Source organism: Gasterosteus aculeatus, chromosome X (genome assembly GCF_964276395.1).
Source record: "Gasterosteus aculeatus chromosome X, fGasAcu3.hap1.1, whole genome shotgun sequence".
Taxonomy (NCBI): domain Eukaryota; kingdom Metazoa; phylum Chordata; class Actinopteri; order Perciformes; family Gasterosteidae; genus Gasterosteus; species Gasterosteus aculeatus.
Window position 1 is genome coordinate 10,863,417 of NC_135698.1, and position 15,656 is coordinate 10,879,072.

Consider the following 15,656-nt stretch of genomic DNA (forward strand, 5'->3'; position numbering starts at 1 on the left):
ACATTGTGTGTGATCTTTAAAGCATAAACGTGAATGACCGTGACTTCTGAAATTAATAAATAAAATAAACGTGGCAACGACTTGAGCACACATGTAGCCGAGCCGGCGTGTACACTTTAACAAAAGCCAGCAACTCGCGTGTCTGTGCATCTTCTATTTTAAATAAAACACCCCAAAAAAACCACTAGATTATATTTACAAAGGAAACACGTAAGAGTATTGTTTCCTACATTGCGACACAGGAGTTGGGCGATATGACCCGCGCCGGTTGCAGCAGCCAGCGATGCTTTCTGGGTAAAGTGCGCTGCGGTATCCGCCCATATTCGCTGAAGGAGGCCAACCTGAGCAGCGAGGCCCGGACGCCGGATCAAATGGAAAGTTCAATCGATTAATTTGCCTACATTTTTTTTTTTTACCCCTTTCACAAGTTTTACCCCGCTCGCTTTTGTCACGAGGTGGTCTTGATTTAAACACGGGGAGGGGGGGCCTTCGGTGTGAAATAGGAAATGCAGAGATCGTGTGAGGCGAGAGGATTATCAGCTTGACTTATTCGGTCGCTACTTCGGACGCGGAACTGCACTCGTTCAACGGTAAAATGTCATTAATGCGTGTGTGTCGCTTTGTGGTTTTCTGCAACGTCGTGTTTTCATTGATTTCTATCACACAGGTTCCGCTTGCCTTGCAACGTATCCACCGGAATATGTCCTCCATAGTGAGCGCATTCATTCCGTCGGTAGTGCAAACTACGCCCAGTCGTGAACCTCACGTCTGGCCCTGCAATGCAGACCTTTTCGGCTAAGCCCGTCAATGGCGGCCTCCCACTCGCCACCATTTACCCCGTCCCCCTTTGTTTTGAATGAATGGTACCGAGTGTGTGTGTGTGTGTGTGTGTCCCCGGGTAACGCTAACCCCCAAAACCCAGTCGCTCTTTGTGTTACCACACGGGGGTCGGCTTGTGGGCGCTAGCGTCGGTTAGCTCGGCGGGCTAGCCGCGATGCTAAACTAGCAGCCTGGCGATTTAAACCACAGCGCGGAGGGTTTTTTTCTTTTCTTCCCCCCTCTGACGCCCAATATGGCATCTAGCGGGCAACGGACCAGTGGCTTTAAATCAAATTCCTTTAGACTCTCCAGCCTGCGGTGGATGGTGTTGCCTGCTCGGACCCAGCGGAGAGGGCTTCCCATCTAAAGGCCTGATTTACCCGCAGTTCATGAGCTGCTACCAAGCGGTCCGCCGTTAATCCACAGTTGCTAAATAAGTCATTTTTCTTAACGCTTTGCTCATTTATCATCGGGGGAGACGAGCTTGCTGCCGTGACGGTAAATTAAAGGGTAGCTGTGTGTACAGTGGCCTCCAGGTGGAGTTTTCACACCGCAAACCTCCACAGGGGCAGCGGTGTTTTCGGGAAAATATGTTTTCCATTTAAATCCAAACAGTTTCCCACGTTTAACCACAGTGTGGAGTCACCGAGCCGCGAGCGAGACTGCGTATGTCAACGTGTTTAAACGCACAAATTAGTCAGCGAAAAAAAGTTTACTTATTGGACTTTTTTTTTAAATATTCTGTATTATACATGACCTTTTCAATTAGTCCCCTAATTTGCCTCAACAGCACATTGCGTCACCCTCACTGTCCAGACGCGGTGTCATGTAATTCTAACCGGAATGTGGCAGACAACTTTCCTCACTTGCTGAAATGATCTGTGATAATGTCAGTTTCTTTTAGCTGTATAATGTGTTTTCCTGATGGACAGAGGGGCCCTGCTGCGCATGCGGAGTTGGGCAGAATATATTAAACATGCACCCCAAGCATATTAGGTGTAGTAAGAAGGAAAAAAATTGCAGCTAATGTCGGCCAAATAATAGCCATCAAACCACATTCTGCGCTCTTTTGTTTTGTGTGGAAAAGGCCAGTGGTATTCAGGGAACTCCTCCCTGACTGCAGGCTGTGCAGGCTGAGCGATGTGCACTGTTAACTTGTGCACAGGCCAGCTGCCACTGTTTGACAGGGCGCCGCTCCACAAAAGCTGCCAGGCTTTTAAACATTTTGTTGTTTTGGAGCCTTAATGTAATGTTATATATCGCTGCCCGGTGTTAGTTTCTTGTTGTGTCTGTGCTACTCTGAAAAATACCACTGCATGTGTTGCTGGAACCCCCACATTTGGTTTGGCACGCTCCCAGTCCCCTGTTTGCACATCATCAGCGTGGAGCCTGGCTCAGCAAAATCTCAATCAGCCAATTGACGAATGGCAGTTGTTTGGAAATATCAGAGTATAATGTTTTTTATTTTTCGGTCCCACAGGTGAATCATGACAGAATATAAGCTGGTAGTCGTGGGAGCTGGTGGCGTTGGCAAGAGCGCACTTACTATTCAGCTCATCCAGAACCACTTTGTGGATGAATATGACCCGACCATTGAGGTAAGGAAACCGTGTGTGTTTTCTTCACTCTTTTAAGGGTTAATTAAGTATGCAGTGTATCCAACTAGATGTTTAAGGTACAGATGAAATTAATGATTATTAAACTCTGTCATCCACAACCAATACCTTATTCTTTTCATTAAGCTGACCTATGGACACCCGGCCGATTAAGTCCACGTTCTAATTACCGTGCGACCTCCTCTACCCAGGACTCCTACAGAAAACAGGTGGTGATCGATGGCGAGACGTGTCTGCTGGACATCCTGGACACTGCAGGTCAGGAGGAGTACAGCGCCATGAGGGATCAGTACATGAGGACAGGGGAGGGTTTCCTCTGTGTCTTTGCCATCAACAACACCAAGTCCTTCGAAGACATTCACCACTATAGGTAAGCTAAGAGACTGAAGGTGTGGGGTCAATGCGACAGTATGGCTTTAATCGCACTTGATAGGGAGGATATTTTGGAGTGTGAGAGGCTATATATGTAATCAAAATGTCCCTGATTTGTCATTCTCATTTTCCATCTATCCTTTTTTTGTTTCTTGTGTTCTGCCCACAAGTCTAGAAACGGCCAAACTGTTCAGGAAATTACATACGTTGAAAAAATTGCAGCTTTTAGCAAAATCCAATCGTGTGTGTGTGTGTGTGTGTGTACAATGTCTTTTTTTCAGAGTGGTGTGTGTGTAATATAATCAAAGGATATACCCATTGTGTCCGTCCATCTGCAGAGAACAGATAAAGCGGGTGAAGGACTCCGAGGACGTCCCCATGGTGCTGGTGGGGAACAAGTGTGACCTCCCGTCCCGGACTGTGGACACCAAGCAGGCTCAGGACTTAGCACGCAGCTACGGCATTCCCTTTATCGAGACCTCAGCCAAAACCAGACAGGTGAGAGTCCAGCCTGAGACGGCCACTCCCTCAAGACTCAAAGCCGTTCAGCCGTTTTCGTCCGTGTGCAGCATTCAGCTCCGGGCTTGTAGCGTGTGGAATCCACACGTGTTCAAGAGTATTGGCTTAATGGACACAACGGTCCCATGAATTCAAATTATATTCCTTCATGGAGATTTAGTGTTTTTGACAAGCGTCCTTGCAGAGGCTTGACAATCTTGGCACTTGCATTGAGTCTTGTGGTGCTGTTGCTTTGGGTCACACATAGTGGTATTTTAAAAATGATTTTAATAAAGTTGCTTGGAAATGTCTCAGGTGCTCATCCTCAAATCCTCGTTGGTCAATTTTTTTTCTCTAATGTATGGGTGATAATGTAATCGCTGCATGCAACTTTCTCGTGGGTATGTGAAATTATATCTCGTTGGTTCCCATCTGCTGAGGATCCTGCACTATAAATAATCGGCCAATCAGTAAACGTGTGTTAAGCATGAGCGGACAAACTGTCAGTAATTCCCCGGGGGTTAATAATTCTGCTTCCTGGTTACCGTGACCGGGTGTTCTTGGAAGATTTTTCCGTGGCTCATCAAACGGTGTGTTGGTACTTGTGAGCATGGCCTCAGGCAGCCGAATGACCGACCCAGTGCTCTATCAACACATCTTTTCCTGATCTCTCTCCGACCTCTGGGGGGTGAATCACTGCTCATTCGGGTGCGGGAAAAATGAATGACACCATGATTAATTTCTTACAGATTGGTTTACCTATTCATACACGAGTGCACCATTAATTCACGGTTCACACTGTGCTGCTGCTGTTGCAACTTTCTCTTGCAATCAAAGCCACCAGTTGTTGGCAAAGTCTACTTCTCTGGGAAACTTTTTGTATAATGCACGATCAAAATATGCTCAGATTGCATGCACTTCTCCTTTTTTATATTAGACGAGCACTTGGTGATACTCCAGCCTAATCTTTTCCGTCACACTCACCCACTGGAGGCATAAAATCTGTTTTTGGAAGTTTACAGCTGGATATTTTTAGTTCAGTTGGAGCAGAGTCCTACGATGAGACTTAAAATACAAATTCTCAGACTGCTCCGGCACCATAATGAACCACCTCCACTGCTCCAAACATTGGTCTTCTTGCCAAAATGTATCTAAGTGCACTATCTCGGTAAGCGCTTCAGCTGCATTTTGGCAAAATTCCTGATCGTTTGGAAGCAAGCAGTGGGACACATTTTAAGGACACCCCCCCCCCCCCCCCCCTCCTCCTGCCACCAACAACCATTGCAATTCTATAAAGCTTTTCATTGAAGAAGAAAAAAAAAAGGGTAAAAAAAGGTTGTCACAGGAGGTGAGTGTTCTTTAATCCGCAAGACGTTTGGGTGGAGTATAACTTTTATATGAGGCCGGCCAGACGGCAACACCCACTTCAACACATTGCTGCACTGGTATCTGTAAGCTGTAACACATGCACCCATTCAGTGTGTCCTCCTGTGTTCATCAACATTGAGGGAAGTTGTGTCTCTAATGCCGCAGAGGGTGGAAGATGCCTTTTACACTCTGGTACGGGAGATCAGGCTGTACCGGCTCAATAAGCTCAGCAAGGAAGAAAAGACGCCGCGCTGTGTCAAGCTTAAAAAGTGTGTTGTGATGTGAAAGGGGTAAGTTTTATGCAGCCGCGCGCCCATCAGCTCTCTGTCCGTCTGTGCGTGCGTGTTGGTGGTGGATTGTGGAGACGTTAAGGGGAAGAGGGCGCTCACTCAAAGCCAACCTGCTGGTTCTCTACTGGGCGCTGTGGTGGAGCTCTGACGAGGCTGAAACCAGCACAGGATTTTATTCCCCCCCCCCCTCCTGTTCAGTGTCTTCACGCTGTCTACTTTTGTGCCAATCCGGGGATAAGTTGCGTAATTCTTTCCTCATCAAGATGCTATTTGAGTTTCCATAAGGAAGTGAGGCATCTGGGTGTGTGATGAAGATGGATGCTGGTCATGCACTTCCACGTGAGCACCATGGAAATAAGGCCGGCATATGAAAAAATGAGAAATAAACATATCTCAACTGGCCGCCTGGTGGGAAAGCTCTAAAATGGTCTCCCTTTAAGGCTGTTTCTGCTCCAACACCAGTGAGGTATTTCAGGTCCTCGTTTGATGGGGAAGAAAACATTAATTCAAATAACCACTGAAACGTATTGGAAATGACCTGCACACGCGGTGTGCTACAGCGCCCTCTGTAGGTTGCTTTGGTCTGCACCCGTTTTCAGGAAAAGGCACATTTCCGGGCAACTTGCTCTTAGATTCTGACTAAACTACCAGTGTGGGGGCGAAGGAGCCAACGGGTTATTGTACGACATGCAAATCTGGGACCAAATCCTGTGCTGATGATCTCACGGAGGATGTGATCCACAAAATTAGAAGATATGATGATGTTGTTGTTGGCTCCAAATCCCGTAGTCTTTCCTTTCTTGCTTTCGCCACTACGTCACCTCGCGCGAATGGCACTCAACACACTGTTCTAATGTCCACGCGCCGGCCTCTGTCCGGCATCGACCCGGCAATAGCTGTGTCGACACGGAGCCATTTTATTCACTCGTGGTCGGAACATTTAAAAGCCTCATGTCGACACAATTCATTTTTTGTTTTAAACAATTCTGTTTGCTTTTGCCCAAACCCACAGCGGTAGTCAAATGTTGGCGCAAGCAAAAGTTTGCTTGTGTTGGCTGATGGCGCATAGATTAAACAAATGTAAATGACTTAACGGCCATTTAAACATGCTGCGGGAGTTCGGCGGTAAATAAACTGGCTCATGTAGCTGCAGCTGATGTCCGTGTCGCCGTGGGAACACTGTCGTTCCCTCTGAAATTAATTATGTTTGATCTGTACTTTATTCATCTGTCTCTCACAGGCTGAAATGGAGTGAGAAATGCAACGGCACTCTGATGTGTGTCATGCTGATGTAAACGTTGACCATATCAAAGATTTTTTTGGAGATTGAAGTTTGACACTTGGGTTTTGAATTGGGAGAAGGGGGGGAAAAAAACCCTGACTTCAATTTAGACATTTTTGTCTCTTTTGAAGTCCAGACTACACATCAGTTTGATATCTACTATCGGAGTGTTGCTTTGGGGTTTGATCTGTCCCTAATGATGATTTCATGAGCGTTGGATTACTGTATAAACTGAGTGGCTTTTAAATTATCGCCTCTGAATCAAAAAACATCAACCATCAGTCTGGAATGGTTTTAGATTCCTTTTTATTTTTCCAATCATTGGTTTACTGTTACGAAAATAACAACCTGACACTCAATAATTCCTTTTTTTATTGTTTCTTTTTTTTCCAGGGTGTTGATGATGCCTTTTATACATTAGTGAGAGAAATCCGGAAGCATAAGGAGAAGATGAGCAAGGAGGGTAAAAAGAAGAAAAAGAAGTCCAAGACAAAGTGTACCCTTATGTGAATAATCACCGCTTTTCAAGACAGACTAAAATAGAACTATGTTGAACAGTTAAAGTAATACATTTTGTACATTACACTAAATTATTAGCCTCTTTCTCAATACCCACCATACTGAATACTAAACTTGACCCCCTTTCTGCCTTTATTGTTTGCTACTCGGACACCAGTATGCTTTATTTTCAGTTTAGTGCCAGTTGCCCACATGTGTTGGTCCAGCCGTTTGATGTCATTGGATGAATTTACATTTTCTTTTTGTATAAATACCTAATGGAGCGCTAAGCTAATTGCATCACAGCTCACGTTTTGATAAATTATTAATTACCAAGTCCCCCCCCCCCCCCCCCCTCCCCTCGTTTATAAATTCATCCATGACCTGTAAGATTTTTTTTTTTTAAACTTTGGGATGCCAAAGAATGAACTTTCATCTGATTGTCGTGGACACAACGGATTAGAGGGCGGGACCAGCATTCAGCCAGATGAGATCCAAATGTTCCAACAACCGTGTGAGCGTCTCCTCGGTATGACGTCACCATGTCACAGATTAGTATGCATGCAAACCCCTCTCCTAATATTTTAACAACCTAACTAGCTATTCATTAATTTGCAATTTGTCAATGCTTTGTACTTTGTGGGGAGTGACTTCTTGCCTTCATGAGATGTGTTTTTTTTTTTTGCATGCAATGTCATAGACACCACAAGTATTTCAAACGTCCCCTGATGATGCAGCAGTGGGGATTTTACGCTTTTTGTTTTCGGGCTTGTATGAATAAAGTAATCATCACTCGCTTTGGTGAGTAGCAAATCTGCCATTCTAACTCGACTAATGACAAATTCAGAGTTGGATATTCTTTGGACTGTTGAACAAGGGCCAGTGCCATTTCATGTTGCAGGGATTCATGACCGCGACTACCAAGCGGCTTGTTGGACCTCAAACCTTGCCTGCTTTCTTGTACTCTATTGCTATTTGTTACAAAACAGTTGAGTTTTCCTACTCGACCCGTACGAGGACCGTTTATTGGCTCTCTAGTCAACGTTTGTCAGGTTGTCTGCGGGTCGGTGATTCTCCAGTAGCTCGTGACTGGCTAGAAAGCCGCTGCTTTCAGGAGCGTTTCTCGGTGTCAGAGGTCGTTTCAAAAATGTTTTCCAAAATGGACTTTCAGATTCTTCCTTTTCGTTGGGTTTTTGGAGTGTTGAAATTGTTTGGTGGGCTGCCTTTCAACAGAAATGATTGTCCAGCAAGGTAATTTGTCATTTTCTCTCACAAAGCTTGTTTATCGTGGTGGTGTAACTGGAACTGATGTTTTTAAATGAGGCAATAATTGCCATGAAATTGGTTTTTACAGAGGATTGTCTATTAAAAAGTCCCAGATCAACTATTTCCACTGTATTTGCAAGCTGTTCCCCAGGGGATTTTTATTTGCCTGTTTTGTTTGCATTAGGTGCTCCATGTAGAAAGAGACCAGTAAACATTTACTTTAAGATGGGGATGCTCAAGAAATGGACAAAATGCCGTTCCAGCAGAGCAAAGAGATTGATACAGAAAATCCACACATTATACATTTTTCTTTTAAATTAGTGAATTTTGACTTTATCATTACCTTTTTTTTATTCATTTAGTAGATAATAACTGTTGATGCAATTCTAACTGTGGAACCCTCTCGTTAACCAAACGGTTTCAAAAGTAGTTTTACTGAAATGTTTGAATTGTTCCTCTTCCTTTTTTTTTTTGATTGCGTGCCAACAGCTAATTTCTGAAATGTATCATTTATACCTGGATCATATTTTAACAACATTTGTATAGTTGTGATACTGAAGGGTGCATATTTTGTAAATTGTGCTTAATTTTGTTGGTGTGTCTAAATGAATGTTGCTTTATAGGAGTTCCGCTCTGTGTATGTGATTAAAGTGTGCGTGTGTGTGTGTGTGTGTGTGTGAGAGAGGGAGAGAGAGAGAGAGAGAGAGTGTGATTGGGTCCAGGTCGAGGGAAGTGAATGAATGAATGACCACTTTACAACACACCTGTTGTGGGCAGTGCACCGTGGTGATCTGATCTCACACCAGTCTATTTTTGCCATGAATCTCACCACTCCTATTTAATGTGTATTAAAGAACAAAGAAAAGAGGAACTTTACTTTGTCTTTCTTTCTGAAATTGTCTTGATTTTTAACATGTTTGGTAAGTTATCGCATCGAGGCCTATGGGCCGTTTTATGAGCTCGTGAATCGACCTGTTGAAGTGATGTTTTCTATCTGACTTTGATATCGCTGCTGCCCAGCAGGTGGCACTATTCACTCATTTTGAGTTTTTCAGAGATAAAGGGTTATTCTACTAGCTGCCCAAGGAGTGAACAGCGATCACGCTTTGGCAAGTAGTCATGTTTATTTTCCCCAAAATACCAAGATTTTTCTTACATGAGAAAAAGGGTACTAAACAGTTAAACCAAAAGTGACAGGCCAATCATTTAAGTAATCATTTCATGCATCGTCAACTTGATTATTATACTTAATGGTTAATGAGGAAGTTCTCATTTCCAAAATTCCAAAAAAAACTTTCCTTTCTCAGCAAAAGGAGATATTTAACATGGATGTGTTTTGGGATGTCATTAAATGTATATCCGACCGATATAATTTAGAAAACCATCTACATATTAATGAATGTGGCGAGCGCCTCAATTCAACGTGATGCATATTTGATCATTGAACTGCAGGTTCCCAAGGTGACTCGTCTTAACTCATCCTAAACAAACAAGCTCAAACTCGTTCAAAGGGAGAAACATTTAGCTTTCAAACATACATTTTCAAACACATTTGCCAGTAACCAGCATTATTCAGACAATGGGCTAAAGAACACCTCCCATCATTGCAAGATATACTCATTAAATTTGTTCCAACACAACTGTCCTCTTAGGGTTCCCTCTCTAAAGCCGCTGTCGGTTTTGGCTTAAATGAGATTTGTTTTTGTAGGATGTGTAATGCTCTGACATGTTAGTGATGTCACATGAAAGTAGTGTACTGTATATTCATTTCACTCATTTTTATGGGCGTTTGTTTTGCATTATTTCCCCCCGATAATTGTTTTGCTGTGTATGCAAAATGGGAACTCTAAATTTCAAGATTTATAGTGACAAAATGGAACTATGGCATTCAGGACAGAACGGAACCAGCAACTTTAATTCTGCCGGATAATTTAGAAGTTTACAGGGGAAGTCAAGTTTTTTTTATCAGCATGAGTATATATTGGAAGCGTTTCATACAAATGTAGAATTTCTTTGCTTATATTTTCTGCATATCAACAACGAAACATTTTTTTTACGTCATTCATGTTCTGCCAAACAAAGCAAGACTCATCAATGATCTACGTTAAGTTTTCTGCCTTGCCTTAGTTACCGATCAGTTGCTATTGCATTACAGGTCATTTAGCTGACGCTTTTATCCAAAGCGACTTTGCATTGCATTTTTAACCCATGGCTTTTTACAGTTTTGCCTGTGGAACAATTACACTTCAACATGGGCCATGGTGCAGCCGGGGCTCAAACCACCAACCTTGCAGTTATCAGCGCACCCTCTCTACCCCTGCGCCACGTCGACTATTGAACACATTCGCTCTTGAACTTTATTGTTGTAACGGCAAACTGAAAATGCCTGAAACCAGAGATTCCGTTCCAAGAATCATTTCATAGAGCATGCCAGCGCAGAGACAACAAAGAGCAGCGCCCTCGGCCACATCTCTGCGGAGGTGTTTTAGAGGTCAACACAACTCTGCATCGGCCCTGTTTCACATGCAGTTGTCCTCCGGCTGCTGCAACACGTTGCATCGTGTGGTTGAGGGTGTGCTTGTTTAGTCATATTCTGTGAAAGGGAATGTCATGTAGCATCAACCGTGAGATGTTTTTTCTTTTCAGGTTTCCGAAAAATAAATGCCAGATCGTTCGTGACCCGAGACGGCGTACACGCTTCAAAAGGACGCGCCTGTGCACGTGTCACGCGTGTGGGATAATTGGCTGCGAAACGATGCTCTGTGTGAAAGCAACCTCTAAAGCTCTTTCCTGTTTGGGTCCACTGTCCAAAGTTGTTTATAGGTCTGGCTTATTACAAATGAAATACGGTGGTTTATAGGTGTTCGTTCTTTGCGGCCGTCTGATTATTCCGTTTTTTTTTTCATAATTGTTCCACACTGGGGAAGGAGAAAGCTCTTTTCAATGGAAGTTAAGTTGTTTCCAAACTGTTGCTCCGAACAATAAACTCTGGTAACATATTGTGACAAGCTCTATTACTCTTTCTTCTTAAACAATGGGGCTACGCTGCCTGCCACACAACCGCCAAGAGGGAAACAGAAAGGAGATCTAATGAATTATGCAGAGGGAGCTTTCTCTCTCAGCCTGACAGTCTGAAACCAGCCTGGAGAAATCTGCGAGAGAAGTATGAGTCAGTGGAGGCATTACAAATCCTCTCCCCCACCCTCCCCCCCCAGGGACGGCCCAGACCAACGCCTGTCAGTCAAGATCCCCCGTCCCTAAACTGCAATCTGGGCACAGTGCTGAGAAGCCTGCGAGGTCTGAAGAAGCGAACCGATTTGGTGGCACTCGCGGGCGAACAACTGTCCCCGGACGGGCTCCACGCAGAGACCGCACCGCCCGGGCCTCTCCGCTCGGGCTCGTGCATCATTTATAGAACAAGCTCAATCACAATCATCAGCTCTGACCCCCTGCGAATTGTCTGCAGAAGGGGTGAACTCACAATCATCCGACTTGTCTGACCTCTGCCTTGTTAGTGCACAGAGCGGGAGAATTTCCTCTTTATTTTAATGAAGCATGACTTCCCCCCCCCCCCCCTTCCCCCGGCAGGCATGCCGAGCGCGGGGCCGCAGCGAGAGCACAGTGTGGTAATGAGAGGCCAGGAGGGTCAGGTGTCTTCAAACTGCAGCGCGGAGAAGAGACTTAATGCAGACGTGTTTTCACCAGCCCCGGAGGAAGCGCGGAGAGCGCTGGATGAATATTCATGGGGCTCGTGATGAATTGTGTCGCCTACAGCATCGTGCCACTTTAAAAGCCCTCACGCCTGCTTCTTTTATCACACGAGGTCCCCGTCGCTGAACCTCAACGGTGCCACAGCGCAACGCCGGCAGTATCCAACTACCAATTATCATCCAAGATCATTAACTTGTTATGTTGACACAAACACCGCAATTTCCGATGGCCTTCTTTAGTCAAATGACCCTATTCACGAGGAGTTGCTGGCTGAGTTGATTGGATTTTTTTTTTCTCACGCATGTCTCGCAATCACTCAACAAGTGATGTTTGGGCACAAAATTAATGAACGCCTCGCAATGCTTTGAACTGCGTGCGCGCTCCGTTTCGGGGACGGGTGAACTAGCTTCATGATATTGTTGTATTCAAAATGAAGTGTGCATCAGCACAGATTGATGCAGAAATGGAATATTGTTGAACGTTTACGCCGCCTTCCAGTCAAGCAGCGATCTCCTCGTCACCACGGTAAGTCAACAGGCGGAGAGATAAAAGGGGTCGGAGGGACGGAGCGAGGTGGAAGGGTGGAGGGGCCCTGGGAATTGGGGTAGCGTCATGTTCAGCAGCCCCAGACGGGTGATTCATACCAGCCTCGTCACTGGCAACAGACAGGACATCCAGGCCTTTATTACCTCCATCCATCACAATCACTTCATCAATCTGAGCGCCTGTGAGCCAGCTTTCCAACCGCTCCCCAAACACCCATCGCAGCGTGCTGCCGGACAGAGATTTACACCCTCCACCCTCTGGCTCTACCACCCACACACGCCAAACGAGAGAGACCAGCTTCCAAGTCGACTTCGGACACACACCCACACACACACGCACACACAGAGAATGAGACAGAACGAGAGGGAGTGTGCGTGAAGGCCATTCTGGAACCAGACACGGCGTGAAGTCGTTCCCCTGAGGGCCTCCGTCTGACAGGCTATCCTGCATTCTGAGAGCCACTTACACTTCAGCCACATCATACCGCCTGCTGCTAGTGACCAAAGTGTCAGGGGGGCACATCGTGATGGATATACTAAACTTTAGGTGAAGTCATTAAACCGTTCCCCCAATGCGCTTTCCGTTAGAAATAACATACAAAGTGTGTCATACGTACATAACGCAGCACTTGATCATAGAAAGTTGTAAATAAATTAATAAATTAAGTGATGTGCACCGTGGCCTCATATATCAGATTGTGAAGATAATTCTCAAAACGATTAAATGAAAATAAATAAACAAATGACCAACCAGTAATAATTGTTACACCAATGCATTCAAACTAAAAGAAATACACACAATGTTATATATTTATCTCAAAATCTATTCACTCTAGGTTTTGAATGTTTCTGTTCCCATGTTATCCTGCTAAGTTTTTATGGTTTGCCACGGTATTCTATGTCATACACGGAAGTCTTCGACACTATTACACCACACTGTAACAAATTGCTGTAAATTTACGGTGCATTTCTAACGGTATCTTACAGTATGTCATAATAACTGTAACATACAGTTAAATTTCCATCCCGTGCTTGTAAATTAACAGCCAATGTCATGAAAAAACAGTTAAAGCTGTCAATTTACAATAATAGCAGACTACCATAATTTAACTGCATGTTAACATATATTTTATGAAGTGGTGGAAATACACATACAAGTGCAGTGAATCACAATCCATCTACATCTGTTGTAGGTTAATGTATTGGTTTGCCACGGTATTCTATGTCATACACGGAAGTCTTCGACACTATTACACCACACTGTAACAAATTGCTGTAAATTTACGGTGCATTTCTAACGGTATCTTACAGTATGTCATAATAACTGTAACATACAGTTAAATTTCCATCCCGTGCTTGTAAATTAACAGCCAATGTCATGAAAAAACAGTTAAAGCTGTCAATTTACAATAATAGCAGACTACCATAATTTAACTGCATGTTAACATATATTTTATGAAGTGGTGGAAATACACATACAAGTGCAGTGAATCACAATCCATCTACATCTGTTGTAGGTTAATGTATTGGTTTGCCACGGTATTCTATGTCATACACGGAAGTCTTCGACACTATTACACCACACTGTAACAAATTGCTGTAAATTTACGGTGCATTTCTAACGGTATCTTACAGTATGTCATAATAACTGTAACATACAGTTAAATTTCCATCCCGTGCTTGTAAATTAACAGCCAATGTCATGAAAAAACAGTTAAAGCTGTCAATTTACAATAATAGCAGACTACCATAATTTAACTGCATGTTAACATATATTTTATGAAGTGGTGGAAATACACATACAAGTGCAGTGAATCACAATCCATCTACATCTGTTGTAGGTTAATGTATGGAAGCCCATGTCAGCCACTGAATTACAGGTCTTGTAAGTCATCATAATGAGATAGTATCTCATGAGATACGATGATGACTTTGACTTACAGGACATTACTATATATGCAGCTGTCACTTTTATCCAAACGCCCATGGTTTGACATAATTATATGTGGAGTAATTGGGGGTTGGGTGTCTTGCTCAGGGACACTTCGACTTGGCACAGGGAGCAGCCAGGATTCAAACCGCCGACCTTGTGCTGCACAGCACAAACCTCCCTATCCCATGCACCGCCTTCACTGTCGCTTCAGTGGCCGGAATGTAAAGATTATAAATATTTGTATTATTCAAAGTGTTCATTGCCTAAAAGTAATTTGAGTGTTAATCGTGACCGACTGCTCCTGAACGTGACGTCAGACGCGTAATCTCAGTTCATCCAGAACACCTGTGCAGTTCAACACCAGAGGAGTTTCTCATTGCCTCGTCTCTCCAAGTAACGTTGGTAAGTGTTATTTGCCTAACATGATTAATGTTCTCCATCCTTACATCTTGTTGTCTTCCTCAACTTTGTAATTTGAATATTTTACCAATGACAGTGTTTCTAAATATTTTATTTTGGTTTGTTTTACAGAGGCTCTGGATTAAGGACGCCAGCTGTTTGCTGCACTCAATTGACTGCAAGTGTTCCATAGCCTATTATTGCAGTTAGTTTACCTTGTTCCTAATGATTTTATGATTAATTTTTTTAATTATTGTATACAAGTGGCATATTTTATGTTTTGTTCTTGGTTACAAATGCCTAACGGGGTCGTCGTGGCGCAGGGGTTAGAGAAGGTGTGCTGGGAAGCACAAGGTTGGTGGTTCGAGTCCAGGCTGCCCTATGTTCCATGTCAAAGTGTCCCTGAGCAAGACACCTAACCCCTAATTGCTCCCTGGGCAAAATGTGAAAAAGCCATGGGTTTAAAGTGTAATGTAAGTCACTTAAAGATAAAAGCGTCTGCTAAATGACCTGTAATGTAATGTAACATTTTTGTCTTAAAGGCATCTAATAAACTCCAACCACTATGACCAAAATGAGTTTTGTTGTCTTTCTTTAATTTGCGGCGAATTAAACGCACAAGTATACGGTTATAAGTAAACGGTAACATTCTGGTATTTATAACACAAAAACAGTAATCGTATGGTAACAAACTGTAATCCAATATACGACAACATACCGTATATTACGGTAGGGCACTGTAAATAAAACAGTAAATTACTAGCGTCGACTGCCAGTAAATTGCAGTTAATTCACAGCAAAATTGGTTAAAGTTTACGGTAACATACAGTAATCCATTTTACAGTAACATAATGTAAAAACCATTGACGTTATTATACCGTAAAAAACAGTAAATTCCTGGCATCCTCGCTGCCAGTAAAATACCGTTAATTTACGGTGACATTTTTTAGAGTGCAAACGTCATACACAGACGGAATAAAGAGTTGATTTTGTTGTTGTTATTCTAGCCTTTCCATTTGTGAATATCGCCCTTCCTGAGAGAAGGTTCATGGAAATGGC

The 15,656-nt window shown here is 43.5% G+C and overlaps 1 protein-coding gene across 5 annotated transcripts; it reads left to right on the top strand.

The window, feature by feature from the left end:
• Positions 1 to 207: 207 nt before the first annotated feature.
• On the top strand, positions 208 to 8,880 carry LOC120808991 (GTPase KRas). 5 transcript variants are annotated; one of them, XM_040162436.2, is made up of 6 exons: positions 208 to 590; positions 2,300 to 2,417; positions 2,627 to 2,805; positions 3,146 to 3,305; positions 4,839 to 4,963; positions 6,639 to 8,880. In XM_040162436.2, exons 2-5 carry the CDS (start codon positions 2,307 to 2,309, stop codon positions 4,956 to 4,958), a joined length of 570 nt encoding a protein of 189 aa, XP_040018370.1. In that variant the 5' UTR covers positions 208 to 590; positions 2,300 to 2,306; the 3' UTR covers positions 4,959 to 4,963; positions 6,639 to 8,880. The 5 variants fall into 5 exon arrangements, with proteins under 5 accessions (XP_040018370.1, XP_040018374.1, XP_077938857.1 ...); XM_040162439.2 differs by lacking the exon at positions 208 to 590 and adding an exon at positions 784 to 1,317; XM_040162440.2 differs by lacking the exon at positions 4,839 to 4,963.
• Positions 8,881 to 15,656: the final 6,776 nt, after the last annotated feature.